Consider the following 18841-nt stretch of genomic DNA (forward strand, 5'->3'; position numbering starts at 1 on the left):
CTGGGTGCCCAACACAAAGCGACTCGATGATAAGGCAGAACATTCCCAAGACAGCTGGTTCTATGCACCGGAATGATCCCGTTTAGTACGGCGACGCCATAAATCGTTTTTGGGCTATGGAGCAACATCTTGCAGAAGGATTGCTCCATATCCTTCTTCTCAGGGCGGGTATTGGACCGCAAAGGTTGTGGCTCCGTAATGCTTAAGCCATACGGCATCATCCGCCTACACGGCCACCAACCCGCGTACTATCGCGGGAGCACTTCAGCTCCCTAAGGGCCCGCTCAGTTCCAAGCAGCTCACATCAGCAACAACTAAACTCCCCACGAAGCAGACCACTCAACACCGACTTTGCTCCCGCGGACCACCAAACCTATATCAACTTCAAAAGAGCTCATTGCAACTGCTTCGCTAGCACCTTTGCCGCCCTTTCTACAGGCACAAACGTACACGCTGGTGAACGTCATATCCGCAAGGTTATTACTGCTTGCTTCGCATCGCTGAAGTCCGCCCAAACTTTCCGGCAAAAGCGGCTGTTCTCGCAAATGAGCATAACCACCAACGCAACTGCAAGATTCGGCAACTTGTAAATAAACACGGAAAAGGCAAGACTCAAACGGTGATCAGTGAATTATATGAGTGGTCGGCTGTCGTCAGTAACCTTCCGAGAGCAGACTTCAAACCAAATGAGAATTAAGCAAGGGGTACAACAGGGTGGTGTCCTCTCCTCGTTATTGTTTAACTTCAATATCTCGAAGCTTCCTCAACCACCTGTGGGAGTTTCCCTGATCGCATGCCGACTGTTCGATCTTGGCGTCCGAAAATGAAATTGCTGAACTCTGCTCGAAAGTAAATGTTTACCTCTCCGAACTTATTCGCTTCATCACTGCTTAACCCACTCCCCGAAGAAGTCAACGGCGACGCTCTTCACCACTTGGACGAAGGAGGTCAAGCTTCAACTAGGCATTCACGTCGATGGCACACCAACTCCGTTATTGAACCACCAGAAAATCTTAGTAACACCCTTGGACAGCCTGCTCTCCTTCTCGCACACGTCCCCAATTGTTGATTGGGTACAGATCCGCAACAACGTTTTCAAGTCCCTAGCCGGGATCACCTGGAGCAAAGACAAAGAACGTTGGCAACATTCAAGGCATTTGGCCGACCGGTTCTAAACTATGCAGCACCCGTGTGGTCGCCTGGGGTTTTCATGACGCAGTGCACGAAGCTACATAACTACTAAAACGCGTCACACCCTCCACCTAGGCACGTCAAAGGGCATCTTTTCGAATGTAAGGATGCGGTCCAGACCTCCATAAACCAACCACTGGACCCTACGATGTACAGAAAAGTGATCAACGGCATTCGTAGTGTCCGTCAACATTTTTACGACACTCGATCAATGAAGGACGTAATAGGAGTCCAATCTGCACCTGATCCAGACACAGAGCTTCGACTGCCACATCACTATGGCCCATTTAAGTTCTAGATACTGTAGCCGTCTCAACAGCTACTTATCCAGACTCGACCCCGATATTCCTAATGAGTGTCCTGCATGTGGAGATTCCCTACATGACACCAACCATCTCTTCACATGCCAACTCAAGCTAACACCTCTGGTCAAACACCCTCGAAACGGCTCATTTCCTGGACCTACTATTATTTGAGCTTGACGACGATTGATGTACAAACCGACTTAGACGAAACTTAGTAATTCCGCAGCAATAACACCAACAACAACGTTCGGCGTAGGAACATCGGATTTGGTATCAAAGGTGTTAGGTATCCATGGCACTGGTTATGGTGCGGGGCACCGAGGGAACCGGCTGTAGTGCAGTTTCAAGAAGGCAAACGTTTGCGATGACTTCGGCGGTAGTTATTGAAAAGATGAAGTGAAGGTGAGCCACTATTGAGGTTCAAGGGTTTGCGAGGCCGAATCTTTCTGTCGAAGAGAGGAATTTGGTGGCGAAAAGATCGATACTTCGCTGATAAAAATACAAACCGGCCGATGTCGGTTTATATCTTGCACCTGATACATGAAGTTATAAAACAACATTCTTTTTTATAGCTGCTGTCCTTCGACAGACAATTAGGGTTCTGACATAAAAAACGATTCTTATCTGCTGTTCGGCGCCGAGAAAGACCTGAAGGCACACACCATGAAAAAACGCACAAATACGTAAATAATACTCTAATAGGTTTGAAGCGAGTGTAATTATTTAAAAAGTTCTGACTTGTTCTGATAATTAAACGATGTAACATAGCCGCGATTTTCAAATTATATTTCAAAATTCATATGGAAGGACTGCTTAATTGAATTGTAACCTTTAAGAGACATCAGTAACCTCACATAGAGCCCTCTGCGTAATTTATACTAAAAGTTAGACGCTTCCATATATACGTCAAATTATAGATACATTCGATAAGCTTTTTTGTGCCTTTTACATTCTTTTCTTGTTTCAAAAATGCGTTATAATACTTAAAAACATTAAATTATGTATATTTAAGAAAAAGCTTGTATAAAAGTTGAAAATTTAAGAAAAACTTTCAATTACAATTAGAAGAAGCCTATTTTGTATTTGTTTTATTTTCATATTTGAGATTCATTTATGTAATAAATTTTAAAACAGCATTATAGCATAAGTGGTATCAGCGGGTTTTTATAAACAACTAAAATTTGTGTCTTGGTTTTTACTGTTAGATCCCATCTTTTCTCCACAATATTTTTATGAACACGCTTAAGGATGAATTTATTTTGAAAATCTTTCTATAACGCGTAATTCTTTTTTTTATAAATATTGAAATGATTCTTAATAAACAATTTGTTCTTCCGCAGTTTTAAAAGTAATACAAAACAAAATATGGAAAGTAAAAGTCTCTTCTTTATGATTCAATATGGAAGTACCGAGGTTCACTTCATCTGGCTTAAAATAAATATGTATGTAAAAGAAATTCGCAAAAATATGTCTAACTATAGTAGCTGTTGTCAGAAAAAATATAGAAAAGTATTTATATATATATTCGTATACATATGGGATGTTCCACGTCAACCGGAACAAGGCTCAGTCCAAATCTCACCTTGATGGATTTTAATGATCATTTCTCTTTCACATCGCATTACAGAGTAGCACCCCTGGACTCAAAATGTTCGCTACTGATCGCCCTTTGTGGGAAAATGTAAACTTTTCGGCGGGTGGAAACCTGAGAAAAATAGAGATCTTGAATTAACACACCTGTTAAATAAAAAATTGACTACCGATTTATCTCTTTTTGTTCTAAAATTTTCGGTAATGGACGTTCCCAAGAAACTGATATGATAGGTTGGCTATATTCAACATGTTTAACTTTTATGAAACTTGGAATATAGGAGTCTTTCGGGTCGCTGATTGCGAATCTGTAAACATATATTTTTTTTTAATGGCGGATCCCATATGGCGGGCATATTTTTAAAAATTGTTTGATTCTTGTAACGTTTTGGACATGCATCTTTTAAAAGTTCTAAATGGCGGATCCAATATAACGGTTCGATTTTCGCGACATTTTTATAAATTCGTAATCAGTGAATCCCCTAAATGAAAAATGTCAGGAAAACCAAAATTTTTTTCGAAAAGTTGTCCGCCTTATTGGATCTGCAATTTTGAATTAAAAAAAATATTATAGGTTCTTAATCAGAGACCTCCTCCATGTTGAATTTAGCCAACCTATCTGACCAGTTTGGAACGTCAATTACCAAAAATTTTAGCGCAAAACCAGATGATTCGGTCTTGAATTTTTCGTTTAACAGGTGTTTTAATTCAAGAACTCGATTTTTCTCAGGCTTCCCGCTGTCATGTTGAGCCGACATTTTGAAGATTTCCAAAAGATCATATTGACCCATCAAGGACGATCAATAACAAAAATTTTAAGCCCACGATCATTAAAATAAATTAACGTGAATTCTGGGAAGAGCCCTGTTTCGCTTGACGTGGAACGTCCCATATACATATTTATAAACAATTTCTAGTCCATTTTGACTGATTGTATTTTTTCGCATCTTATATGAATATGCTTACTTGTTTTGTTCACTACCATTCACACAAGCAGGTGAGTTGCTTTTACTACTGTTGGTCGGTTGGTTATCCCCACCTGCTATGACAGTTGCTGGTTTGTTATCAGCTGACGTCGTTGATTTAGCACCGCAGCTTATGTTGGTAGCGGTAGTATTATCAGTACAACTTCCTTCCTCGCCATGATGACTGGCAGAGCTTTCAGCTACTTCAGATTCTACACAACTGTTGCTGTCTACTTGTGTACTTTCCTTTGATAGCAGATTAATTTTACTTCTATCTCCACTGCCACCTGTACTATTACTGTTACTACTTAACGCCATGCGCTGCATTTGTCGAATAACGGTTGCGGCATAATATGCTTGCTACAATGAACATAAAAAAAGCAACGATATGTAATGGAATTAATAAGTATAATACACAAAATAAATATACAGCACTTTCCAAAGCAAATAAAACCTGAATTATTAAATTTTTTTGCGAAGTCCAATAACACATAGTAATGGTCTTTTTTATTATCGACGAAATAACACCCTTCCATAGAGAGAGCCGTGAACCGCGAACCGCTAACAATCTCTCTAAATTTAAATATTTTATGACTTTCTTTCTATCGGTGCAATATTGTATTTCGAATAGCAGATTTTTTCCACAATTTTTCGTAATGTAGGAGGTCGGCTCCAGTAACCGATTTTGTATGAGGTCTCGAACCTGCGCACAGCGTGTCCTGTAGAATAAGCTAGGTGTACAAAATTATTTACGGATCGTTTTGGGATATATTCAAGATGCTGATTTCCGATATACTATCCATTTTTCAGATTGGTTCTTGTGTGCGAATTATTGCGAATATTGCAACATTATGTATTTTCCATCACCATGAGAAAAATGTACTTACTAAAACGAGTATGGAAGCTTCGAACTCGCACAAACGGGAGATACATAAGAGTGGTAAACGCCTACTGCGTAAAAGTCTAAATCGAACGCCATTATATAATTACTAGGTACTCTTTGATCTATAGCAACAAGTCTGGCCTTTATTAATTAATAGTTAATGAATTAATTAATTTGGTAAAAGCTCCGCAGCTATAGAACAAGATTTATTTATTTATTTATTTAATACGTTTTTAGCCTACGAAACAAAAATTTCTTACAGACTATTTAACACTAATTCTTAAGGTAAGGCATAGAATTTAAAATATTCTTAAAAACTGATTTAGGAAATAAATCTAGTTCGATAGAATTTGAGATCTGATTAAATTCATTAATAGCACGCTCAATAGGCGAGTTACGGACATAATTTGTTCTGCAGCATATAAAGGCAAGGAAAAACGCAGGTTCCTCCGCGGAATGTTAAAATTAATTTTTCCCAAGAGCGCCGGACAATCAATTACTCTCTCTAATCTCGCTCTAATCTATCTATATGGAATTGATGGAAAGGACGCCAGATGATTGCAGGCGACATATAATAGTTTTAAAGTGTATGGATCGGAGAATTCGGTGCTGCTCCGCCGCACAAAATCAAGCTTAGCAAACAATTTGGAAATAATAAAATTAATATGAGCGTTGAACAAAAATTTAGAATCAAAGGTGACACCAAGATCCTTAATTTCTTGAACCGACTGGAGGGTACCATTTGAAATACGGTTGGTTCTTGTGTGCGAATTATTGCGAATTTTGCAACATTATGTATTTTCCATCACCATGAGAAAAATTTAGTAATTAAAACGAGTATGGAAGCTTCGAACTCGCGCAAATGGGAGAGACATAAGTGTGGTAAACGCCTACTGCGTAAAAGTGTAAATCGAATGGCATTATATAATTACTTGGTTGGTTTTGTGCGGCGGAGCAGCACCGAATTCTTCGAGCGAGATTAGAGCGAGTAATTGATTGTCCGGCGCTCTTGGGAAAAATTCATTTTAATATTCCGCGGAGGATTAGAGATAAGAGCCAAAAGGTCTTTCTCAAATTTGCTTTACGTTCATTGCATTTCGCTGATCCTCTGTCGTTTATTACTGTTAAACTTAAAAGCACTAGATAAAAAAAGATCTATCCTCTCATTAACTTTCGTTTTTTGCATAATACAAGGTGTAATTGATTGTCCGGCGCTCTTGGGAAAACAGCGTTTTCTAGAAGGTGGCATGAAAACATTTTTTCACATTAAGGGATAGGCGAGTTCTTAAGCACCACAAATATACATCATCAAGTTCATATTGAAGTTTTGTTATATCAGTTGTGTTCTTAACAATTGAAAAACCCTTCAGATCGTCAGCACATGGGTAAATCTTCGGAGCCGTGTGTTTTTGAGGTGAGTAACACCTTCATATTAATTTTATTAATGTAATTTTACTTTTCATAAAAAACTTGGGCCATTTTGATAACAAATGTGACGAGTACTTGTAACTTATTTAATTTCTTTTATTTTATTAAAGTCATTTTAATTTTTATAAACAATCAAAGTAATTAAAATAACAATTTTGACGTGTCACTTTCAATATTACAATTCAATTCAATTTTCCAATATTACATTTACTATTTGCCATGATTTTTGAATGTCTCCGTTTTGCGCTGAAAAAGTTATACACAAAAAACGCACAAACGGTACCCAAAGTGACACGTCAACCGTTTGTGCGTTTTTTGATTAATGCATTTTAGGTGTTGAGAAAAAGATGTGCTGCTCATTGGAAATAAATGGTAACAATTTGAAATCATTCACTCGTAATTATCAAAAAGGTAATATCTTAAGTTCTTTTTCATTTTGCACTTTCAGCGATTACTAAATTGTTCTCATTTGTTTATATACATATTAATTACACATTAAGGAATAAATTAAGACCTTTTGCAGCTGTGGGCCTTTCAAAATATTGAAAATATAACAAATGTTGTCTAAATAGGTCTGAATGGCAACAAATTTCTATTTTTTTTGACAGCACACTGACAGACTTAAACATAAAAGGTTGGAATTAAAAGTGATCGTTAGACAACATTCTTCATAAAGTTCGTTGAAAATGCTAAATATATAAAATAACTTTTGTCTAAAATACGGCCATGAATATATGTGTGTGTATGTAAAGGATTTTCAGATCTTTGGCCAGTGCGGTTAACGTATTTTTAAATATATACTAAAAAATTATATCTTCAATGGATCTTAAGCAAAAATTAATTTTCCGTTAATTTTTTTGGAAACCGGGCGTGGCCCGCCCCCTTATGTCAAATATTTGTATCTCGAAAACCACTTCATCAATCTATACCAAATTTGATTTACACATTGCGCCTGACCTTCTCAAATACTTTCTTGAACATTTTTGAAATCCCAACTGTATTCTGCGAATAAACTATAGTCTTGAAAAAATACATAGTTTGTAACTGAAGGCGATTTTATCAATGGAATATATAGAGGCAAATTCGTAAAAGTCAAACTTAAGAACCAGAGGAACATGATGCATATCAGGAGACGAGACTGGGGATAAACACTCAGTCACACTAAAGTTAATAGTATCACTGACAAAATTAGATCCAAGATTCTATCGAGCTTATTTTTGAAGTTATTAACTTGAAGTAGATTCAAACTTAAAGTATACCAATAAAATATGATTCAAACCTAGAACAAACATTAGTAGGAGTAAGACCGGAGTTGCAATAACTATGAGACCAATTAAGATTACAGAGATTAAAATCACCTAGTAATCAAATATGATTTTCGCCTAACTTATTAATAGTTAGTGATATAATGTCAAAGATATTTGTTAAAGATAAGATGACAAATTCTGATGCATCTCTATTTGTTTTCAACTAAAATTTTTCTACAAAGTTTTATGTAATTTTCAAACATAAGCGAAAGAAAGCATAAATGCGTTCTAGAGACTTACATATGCTCTCTCGGCGAAGCTGAGTACATAAGTGTCCAAATTCAAAGTCTTTCCAAGGATAGCAGGATATAAAATTCAGCATTGCTCGTTACTCATCTCCCACAAGAGCATACGATCCTCTGGAACATCTTTCCGAATCCGTTTAAGTATATTTTTAAGTTATTTATACATAGCGATTTTCGACAAGTTATACATACTAGTATTCGCTCAGAGGTTGAAATTCAACCTCTAAAATTAAGGGGAGTTGAGGTGGGCTGAGCTGAGCCGAGTTGATTTTAATTGATTTAGTTGAAGTCAATTGAGCTGAAATGCGTTGAATAACATAACAGAGTATAACATACACAAAACAATACAACACATTACAAAACAACACAACAAAATACAGTACAAAACAATACAACAAAACGAAACACAATACAACACATCACGACTCAATACAAAACAATACAACATATATCGTCGCTACCATGCCAAACTATCGAATGTACGAGAATGCTTTTTCAATTACGATACCTTGCGAATGCACTTAGATTGATACGCAAATTGGCAAATCGTCAAATTTCGAGTCTTCTTAGAAGCAGAGGATAAGTGCTCGAATCCCGCACTTGAAAACCTCCAAAAAAATAGTTCGGTTCGGTTCAAAAACCACTAAAAAAGTTTGTAAGTTTTGTAATACACAACTTTATCTAAAAATGAAACGTTATGGTAAAACTGCAAACATTTTTGAGTTTAATGGCATCTCCGTGGGTTATATTTCGTCCATATAAAAAATGTCAAACTTGCACTTATCGTATTACATACATTAAAGTTGAATGAGCTATAAAACTGCATCCTCAGATTTTGTTTAGTTGTGATTAAAAAGTTTTAAACTATAATGACATTTTTTTGAAGTTTGTAGATTTTTTCTAATTTTCGTACAAAGATTGAAATTTGGATTTGTATGGTTGTTGTTATATAACGATCCTATACTTTTATTATAAAACAATGAACATTAAACCAACAAAAGAAAAAGAGTCAAATATCACAAATATATTATTTTGACCATAGGTATACCTGTACATATGAGGTTAAGGCCTAGTATAAGCTCCAACCTACCAAAAATGAGGGTTTCAACATTAACCCATTTGCGCTCTCTGTACTATATAAACGACACCAATTCAACCCACGTTTAAAAGTATACTATTATTATTAAAACGAAATTGCTTTAATAAGTTTGCTCCTACTGGTATTAATTTCACTTCAGATAGAATAAAAGATAAATAGGTCTAACTGGGGATACCGGATTTGGACAATTACAAATCGACTTTTCACATTAGAAGTGGTCCACATGAAAAGCTGGGATGTTTTCTTGAATTATTGCAAATTGCTTTAAAATATCCGATATTATAAAGTGGAAAGAGAGTAAATTAAACAAAACGTTATGCCTTGTCAAGTAATGGGCCGTATGAATAAAAACCAAGCAATTGCTTTTTCTTAAAATTTCATACCTTTTACTTCAATTTTGTTTGAATAAATTGAGTAAAAGATCTGAAATTTTAAGAAAAAGCAATTGCTTATTTTTATTCATACGGCCCAATGTTTTAAAAATTAACACGCATAAGTGCCCCCTTTACTAAAAAAAGTACACTCCCAAAAGTTAACTTTTAAGCTTTTACTATTATTATTAAACGAAATTGCTTTATTAAGTTTGCACCTACTGGTATTAATTTCACTTCAGATAGAATAAAAGATAAATAGGTATAACTGGGGATACCGGATTTGGACAATTGCAAATCGACTTTTCACATTAGAAGTGGTCCACATGAACAGCTGGGATGTTTTCTTGAATTATTGCACTTTGCTTTAAAATATCCGATATTATAAAGTGGAAAAAAAGTAAATTAATCAAATTATTAACAGTGAGTATAACGGTTTGTTGTTTAATGGATTTATACAGCTATTTCGGTAGCTGTCGTTTTTATAGTACTACGAGCACATATATGTATACTAATACATATATACAGTTTTCTTGAAAGTCGTTTTTTTCTCTTCGAAAAGCTTGAAAATCTATTTCCGAATTTTCAAGCATGGTTATAGACTAAAAATAATTTGGATATGCCATGGGGGTGTGGCACCTCCCATTCAAACTGAATTTTTCATACTGCATATCGATGGCTGAGTGGAAGATCGACCTATCTCGGCAGCCAGTTCGAAAACATTCTATCTCAAAAAACTTTTCAAGAACGCCCTGTTTCAGAATTCGTTTCAAAAACGCCCTATCTCAGCTGCCGATTCAAAAACGCCCTATATCAGCATATTTTCAATACATTTTGAAGTGAGATAGGGCGTTTTTGAACTGAATTTTGAGATAGGGTGTTTTTCAACAAAATTCTGAAATAGGGCGTTCTTGAAAAGTTTTTTGAGATACAGCGTTTTCGAACTGGCAGCCGAGATAGGTCGATCTTCCACTCAGCCATCGATATGAAGAGGAGTCTGCAGTAGAATATTAGAAGTTGGTATGGAGATAGTATATGAAATCAATCCTATACTCAGTAGAAAAGTGGCGGTTATTGGAAACGGGGTCGTGGTCCTCCTTTACATACTGAAACTTATATAGTGCATATTTCTGCAGGGATATATAGATCATACAAGTGGAACTATCGTACAGAATATCTCTAGAGGTATTTGAGGAAGGATACGGAATTATTTGTGGGGATTTATGTTAGTAATACTTTATTGTAAGAGAAAAACGTGAGTTAGTGGAAAAGAGAACCTTTATTGTAGTTGAAAATGGTCTTGCAATTACGTATAACGATAAAATGTTTAAAATCTGGCCTCTGTGTGACATGATGATTCAAAGTTTTTGTCAAAAGCGTCATGTAGTTTCTGAAGTAATTTTCTAGAACTGTATATATACCCAGCGAAAAACGCGATTACCACAGAAACGAAAGTGGAAACGAGCTAGGCGATGGGAATCGCTTACCCTTTCGCTTCAAGAGGGCTTTCTTTTAACATGGGCATGTCATTGGCGGTAAGCCCTTACCCGCAGCATTACCTTCAAACGAAGGGAGAACGCATGGATAAACAGAATCCAGAGAAGCGAACAAAGAATGCCTTACAGACAAACTAATGTAGAATGCCTAGATAAGTACATACTTATTTATATTGAATTGAAATCAGAAAATGTCTTAAAAGATTAAAATTAATTAAAATTTGTATAAATCAGTTTTTATACATACATATGTATGTATTTAGGTATTTAGATTTTACTTAAAAATCGGTTTGTACATACATACAATCATATTTAATTAAGCTTAAAATTGTACTTCCTCACTCTTGTACTTCACTTCATCGACTGACTTCAACTCAGTGATCGGACTTCTACCACATTGTGGTAGATCTGCCACTTTTTGAGCATCTACCACATCTACCACACAAAGTCTGAAATCTACCACATATTCACGTTTATGAGTAGTTTAGTTAATTCTAAGAGCAAAAATTGTCCAACACTAAACACTAACAACAGGCAAAATGTGAGTATAAAATAAAGTGTAAAATAGTACATTTTCTCAATATTCAATTTTTTGACAGGAAATGTGGTTTTATTGGCTTAAATTGCAAAATATATGATTTATAAAAAGAATTAATAGCGAAAATGGTAAAAAACAGCGATTTTTGTGAAAGTATTAGCAAATTTCAGTGCATCTAAAGTTTCTTAAGCGTTCGTTACTTTTACTTGAGAATTTTCAAAATCGACAGATCCCAAGTAGCGTTTTCTGGAACGTGCCACATTTGTTCGCTACATCGTTATGTGATAAAAAGGAAAGCTGGCGGCACTCCGCAAGGTTGCAGAAATCTTTCGAAATATGTTCGAAAAATATCTTGATATGGAAGGAAGCTTTACACTGTTAAGGAAAAAAATTGCCAAAACTCAACGAAATTTTTGCAACTTCAATCTTGCACTTTATTATACTATAATTAATTTTTTTTAGATTCTAATTAAAATGTTTGCAATTTAGGCGATACCTTGCAGAATATTTTTAATTTTTGTGCAAATTTTGTTCCAAAACATGAGATCTACCACATTTTTTTGAAATCTACCACATTTTTTTCCAGATTCTACCACACAAATTTATTTTTAAGTGCGATCACTGCTTCAACTTCGTTGCAAATTGAACAAACCGAAACATGATTTTTATGCGAGACAAATTTCCACAGAAAGTAACGGTAGAAAAAGAATTTTTGGATACTCATTCTATTTTTCAGCAGACTACGATGTAGCATTCTACTTTGCATTCTCCAAAATGAAGCAATGAAGCGAAATAAAAAAAAATATTGTAGGACATTCTACTTTGCATTCCCTGAAATGAAGCAAAGAAGCGAAATAAATAAAATATTGTAGGACATTCTACCTTGCATTCCCTGAAATGAAGCAAAGAAGCGAAACAAATAAAATATTGAAGGACATTCTAATTTGCATTCCCCGAAATGAAGCAAAGAAGCGAATTAAAAATGAAATATTATAGGACATTCCACTTTGCATTTCCCGAAATGAAACAAAGAAGCGAAATAAATAAATTATTGTAGGACATTCTACTTTGCGTTACCGGCAATGCCTAACAGAAGCGAAAAAATTTGAAGGCATTATACCGCTATGCCTTCTAGAACACGTTACCACTAAAAGCGATTACCGATTTTTTGCTGGGTATGTACTGGTACGGCCGCTGAGGTGTAGTGGTAAGCACTGCGCGCTTCTACTCCGCAGGGCCTGGCTTTAAGTTTTCATCAAAGCAACATCGCAAAAAATTTAGAAGAAGGGGTTTCCTTAACAGCGGTCGCCCCTCGGCAGGCAATGGCAAACTTCCGAGTGTATTTCTGCCATGAAAACCAGCTTCTCATAAAAATACAATCGCTGTTCGGAGTCGGCGTAAAACTCCAGGCCCCTCCCTTTGTGTGACATCAAGGCGCACGCCACAAATCGGAGGAGAAGCTCGTCCAAACACTAACATATGTGTAAGCGCCAATCTATTATTATTATTATTGTATATATATTTATTTCTTAACGACATTTCGATTACATTTTGCTACTAAAACTGGGTGATAGCAAGTTCTGAAGGTTATTACTAAGTCTTTGACATATATTGTGGAAAAATCATTGGAAGCTCATAGGATCATCTTGGATATAGAGTTGTCAAATCGCTGTTATCAAAAATGTGAGGTGTTTATATTCGTAGCAAGAAATGGTGGTGGGTAATGAATCTCCACGTACATGCTTGATATGAGTATATATAACCGGTGGAGTCGACATGTTTTGTCGAGCGAAGATTCTTTTCGACCAATTAGCTGTTAGAAGACCCATTGTTCGAAAAAAGCCAACCATCCGGTTCTTTCGTAGCATATCCAAACCCAAGGCATAACGGACATAACCCAAGCAAGTTTCTCAAGCAGCTAAGCAGTGTTTTGTGTCATGAGGTTATAATATGGCAGTGTACAGGATGCAGAAAAAACGTTATGCCTTGTCAATTAATGTTTTAAAAATTAACACGCCTAAGTGCCCGTTGTACTAAAAAAGTACACTCCCAAAAGTTAACTTTTAAGATTTTTTCATTAATTTTAATTCCTCAGTTTGTTTAAAATGGCTTTTATGATCACATAAATAAAAGTAGATATAATAAAATTCCAACCGTTTTTGTTTGGGCGTACATGGGTTAAGCCAAGATATTGAGTGTCAATTCAAAATTCTGAGTGTGTTGTTTTTGTCTACTCGACTTGACTCACGACTTGTCCAAACCTTAACAAATTGTTACAATTTTTCTAATTTCGCCTCGAACGCGGTGGTTTTAAATAATTTTTTTTGTTGAGGGTATTTTGTCATAAAATATTTGTCGGACGTACATGCATGGAAGAAACTCCGTGAAAAAATTACCGAAAATCAACATAAAACTTAAACCCTTATTCAAGTAATTATTATTAAAAAGTTTGCAATTTGGCACAGAATTTTAAACTTGGATCCATTCGATTTGTGTTAGAAGATGAACTAAATTTAAAAAAATAGTTATTAAATAAATAAACAAAAATAGCTAAAATTGTTAAATGTCGCGTCCTTACTTATTTTTCTACCACTGTACGTGTGGATATTTGAATTTGATCTCCCTATCAAAGCCTTTTATTTTTCTATACATAGATTTGTCATATTTAAATCCCTTGGCATCAAAAAATTTAACCATTGGGACCGAACCGATCCGTGGAATAATCAACAACCGGTTCTTGAACCGGTACAAGCATTTTCTAAGTGGTTTGAACCACTGAACCGAACCGCACCGTTTTTTGGAACGGTTTGCAGCCCTGATCAAAACTTCTGTTTTTGCAAACTTCTTTAAATAATAAATAATTATCGCCGCTTGTTTTATTTTATTTAAGGCTAAATAACAGAGAAATAGAAATTTTTTATCGTAAAGTGTTTTTGTGAATTATAATAATAACAGGTTGGCGCTTACACATATGTTAGTGTTTGGCCGAGCTTCTCCTCCGACTTGTGGCGTGCGCCTTGACGTTGTCACACAAAGCGGAGGGACCTACAGTTTTACGCCGACTCCGAACGGCGATTGTATTTTTATGAGAAGCTGTTTTTCATGGCAGAAATACCCTCGGAGGTTTGCCAGTGCCTGCCGAGGGACGACCGCTGTTAAGGAAAAACCTTTTTCTATATTTTTTGGGATGTTGCTTTGACCAGGGCTTGAACCCAGGTGCTCATGTGTGATAGCGCACACTGCTTACCACTACACCACAGCGGCCGGTTTTTGTGAATACCCACTGTAAAAAAGTGCCTTTGAAAATTCGATTAAGCGACTATTTCTCAATAATTGCAATTAATTGTAGTTAATTTTTTTTTAGCGTGTGATTAATCATATGACTAATTAATCGATTATTTTGTTTTTATTTTTGTCATCCCTAGCTGCGATAAATTAAGTCCCAAGATATTTTCTTTAGAACCAACACTTTATTTTATTTTCAACCAGTCTGTTAGAATTCAAATTGAAATTTACTCGGAAGTGAATTGCAAAACCTGAATGTATATCTGTGGTCATAAGCAATAACCGCCTCAGTTGACTTAAGAAAGAATCGAGTTATATATGCTATCGTTTTCTGCAACTAGTATTCCATGTATATGTGAAACCCCCATCTCGTTAGCTAGGCTATTTAAAAAGTTATAGACGAAAATATTTTGGTTTCCCCATAAGGTTAACATTACAATCCAAATCTTTAAAATTTTTTTTTTCAAATTCAGGTTTTTCGACTTAAGCGATTATTGCTTATGACCACAGATATAACGACATTTTAAGAAGGATAGAAATATCGGTTCCATGTCTCCACAACACAAACAAAAATAACATACAAAAATAACACAAACGAGAATAACACAAACAAAAATCTCACACTCATAAATATCATACACATAAATAACTCCATTAAATAATAACACGGAATAATAATATGCTTTGAACTTTATTTTATTACATTGCATTTACTTCATCTATTACGCTAAACCACATTAACTTATGAAGAAAGATTATATGCAATTTCTTTCAAATACTGCAGTGGATCACCCCCAGAATCATACCTTGCTACAACATTTTCTAGTCTAGTTTCTAGATCTCGATAAGTTTTACGTTTCTTCGATGCAATCGATCTTCCAGCCATATGCTGGTCCAACATTACTTGGGTACAACAATCTTGTGAAATTAATATAAATAAGATGGAGGAAAACGAGCGCTGCCACTTTATTAAAAATAGTTCAGATTTAAAATTCATTTAATGTAGGGTTGAGTTTTTGTATTTATAAAGTATTTGTGCATTCAACTCCTTTTCGCGAAGGCGACCTGCGGCCGCGCTTAGGGATTATAACCCTCAAAAGTAGAATCCTCTTTCTGTTTTGCGAAGAAAAGGGGCTGAACACCTTTTGCAGAGAACACCTTTCTGCGTAAGCGGCCTTCGGCCGCACCTAGGGATTATAACCGTCACAAAGTAGAATTCTCTTTCTGTTTTGCGAAGAAAAGGGGCTGAACACATTTTGCAGAGAACACCTTTCTGCGTAGGCGGCCTTCGGTCGCACTTAGTGATTCTTTTTCTGTTTTTCGAAGAAAAGGGGCTGAACACATTTTGCCGAGAACACCTTTCTGCGTAGGCGGCCGAAATTAAAAAAAAAAATTCATTTTATGTAGCGTTGAGTTTTTGTATTCATAAAGTATTTGTGCGTTCAACTCCTTTTTGCGAAGGCGGATTGCGGACGCGCTTAGGGATTATAACCCTCACTAAGTAGAATAATCTTTCTGTTTTGCGAAGAAAAGGGGCGGCCCCTCGCCAAGTAGAATTCTCTTTCAGTGTTGCGAAGAAAAGGGACTGAACACCTTTTGCAGAAAACACCTTTCGGCGTAGGTGGCCGAAATTAAAAAAAATTCATTTTATGTAGCGTTGAGTTTTTGTATTCATAAAGTATTTGTGCGTTCAACTCCTTTTTGCGAAGGCGGATTGCGGACGCGCTTAGGGATTATAACCCTCACTAAGTAGAATTATCTTTCTGTTTTGCGAAGAAAAGGGGCTGAACACCTTTTGCAGAGAACACCTTTCTGCGCAGGCGGCCTTCGGCCGCACTTAGTGATTCTCTTTCTTTTGCGAAGAAAAGGGGCTGAACACATTTTCCTGAGAACCCCTTTCTGCATAGGCGGCCTCCGGCCGCGGTTAGGGATTATAACCCTCACTAAGTAGAATTCTCTTTCTGTTTTGCGAAGAAAAGGGGCTGAACACCTTTTGCAGAAAACACCTTTCGGCGCCACTTAGGGATTATAACCCTCACTAAGTAGAATTCTCTTTCTGTTTTGCGAAGAAAAGGGGCTGAACACCTTTTGCAGAAAACACCTTTCGGCGCCACTTAGGGATTATAACCCTCACAAAGTAGAATTCCCTTTCTGTTTTGAAGAAAAGAGGGTGGAGTTTTTGCAGAGAACACCTTTCAGCGTAGGCGGCCTTCGGCCGCGCTTAGGGATTATAACCCTCGCTAAGTAGAATTCTAGTTTTGTTTTGCGAAGAAAAGGGGCTCAGCACCTTAACTGTTTTTAATAGAGTGGCAGTACCAGTTTTCCTCCATCTTATTTATGTTAACTTAACAAGATTTTCGACTCCAGAATATTGCAATTAAATAAACAATTTTGCAAAAATGTTTCACTTAATACATCACAAATGTCCAAAAAGAAATAAATACGTGTTAAGCTGTGTTCATTTACTCCATTTATTTGCGTGAAATGCATCAGACGTTGTTAAGACGCGTCGATTGATACTACTCTCAAAGTTTTTCGTAAATTTTTTTTGGTGTGTCAATTTGACTGAGTCAATTGTGGTGGTTGACATTGCTTACTAAGGTTGAAACATTCTGTAACTAAAAATATCCAAACCTCTGCACTGATTTAATATTTTAAGTAAAGAAAAAAAAAAAAAATACAAAAAATGATTGTAGATTTGTGCTTTATTATTATTATTTTTACTTTAGAAAGCACGCCGTTTTTATAACCGAGCGAAATTGTGCACAAGGGTGCTAAAATATTATTCACACAATGGTTGTTTGTAACAGCCTAAAGGAATCGAGATAGATATAGACATGTACATATATATTTGACTGCGGATGTTTATGCAGAAGAGGAAGTCTAAAAATATGTACCACATAACTATAAACGAAATGTATAAAAATCTATTTATTTTTCTTATAGTGAAGTGGTACATATTTCTAGGCCTCGTTTTCTGCATAAAAATCCGCAGTCTAAATATATGTATATATCAAAACGCTCAGAATGAAAAGAAAGAGAAAATAGATTAAGCCATGTCTATGCACACCATGAAAGGACAGGTCGTATTGAAAATTAGCAAAATCGGCAAAAATAAAATAAATGGTAACCTTTAGTAACTACTAAAGCTTATTCACCCAAAACTGATATTGAAAATTATCTATTGGCGGAAAATATACGTAAGAATATTAAAAACTTTTGGAAAACGGGCGTAGCCCCGTCCACTTAAACGTATACGAATGTAAATAGGGAAACGATATTTTAGCACGTTTTGGCTACTTTTCTTTGTTTAAAAAATGAAATATAGCTAACTATCTAAAAAACATGCAAATCAAAATTTCAAACTTTGTAGAACAGTTAAAAAAATTCGACGAAGTTTAAGAAATGTTGAGAAACTTGTAATCCATTTTTTTTGAGTATGCAGTTTTGTAAGCCATTAATATTTAGTAAATCAGTAAAGTGCAAGTTTGAAGCAGCTAGGACTTACCGCATTTTCTTCCATACAAAGTATGTTCGAATTTTTTTTTTGTGGAGCAGGGTTTGAAATTTGTTGACTATTTTCTATGCATTTGGAATTGCTTAACTGCGCATGGTGAGCTTGGATAAGGTTTAACCCAAGTCCTCACCCATCCAATTTTTCTCCCAATTATCATTCTGTCATCATAACCAAATGATTTGAGCTAAAAATGAACATCTTCTAGGGAAGGGTTATCTTTAGGGTCGTAGGATAACTTCTCTAACTAAGTTAAAAATCATCCTAGAGTAAAAATGTTGGACGCAAAGTCTTCGTCTATCCATCGCAAATAATATTAATTTAACCCTAATCCCAAAGTAATTTGCTTGAGCTTTAAAATTTGCAAAAACCGCAAAAACACATTTTTTGCTAGTTTTTGCGATGAGTCACCATACTTTGCGTTCTGACTGCAGTGGTTATTATCAGGGCCGAAAAAATAATCAAGAAAAAATCACTTTTAAGCGCTTAGATAAGCACTAAAATATTAGTAAATATGCTCGAAAAACAACAAAAAAAATTTAAGTACGATTTAATGTTTTGTTCTTCCATCAGTTTACTTCAAGGATTGAAAAATTACAAGTAATTTTTAACAAAAAAAAAAAA

At 35.7% G+C, this 18841-nt stretch overlaps 1 protein-coding gene across 3 annotated transcripts in view; it reads right to left on the reverse strand.

Annotated features, from left to right (window-relative positions):
• Positions 1–3764: 3764 nt before the first annotated feature.
• CaMKI (Calcium/calmodulin-dependent protein kinase I) overlaps positions 3765–18841 on the reverse strand; it is a 316930-nt gene continuing 301853 nt past the window's right edge. For 2 of the 3 annotated variants that reach the window (XM_017609613.1, XM_017609612.1), the window contains one exon: positions 3765–4411. In XM_017609613.1, coding sequence (XP_017465102.1) covers positions 4049–4411 — 363 coding nt within the window. In that variant the 3' untranslated portion in view covers positions 3765–4048. Of the gene's footprint in view, positions 4412–7909; positions 8038–8106; positions 8213–18841 lie in introns of all 3 variants that reach the window. The other variant, XR_001846754.1, reaches the window with a different exon arrangement.

This window comes from Rhagoletis zephyria, unplaced genomic scaffold (assembly GCF_001687245.7).
Source record: "Rhagoletis zephyria isolate East Lansing unplaced genomic scaffold, Rhagoletis_zephyria_1.1 Rzeph_scaffold_00238, whole genome shotgun sequence".
NCBI lineage: Eukaryota > Metazoa > Arthropoda > Insecta > Diptera > Tephritidae > Rhagoletis > Rhagoletis zephyria.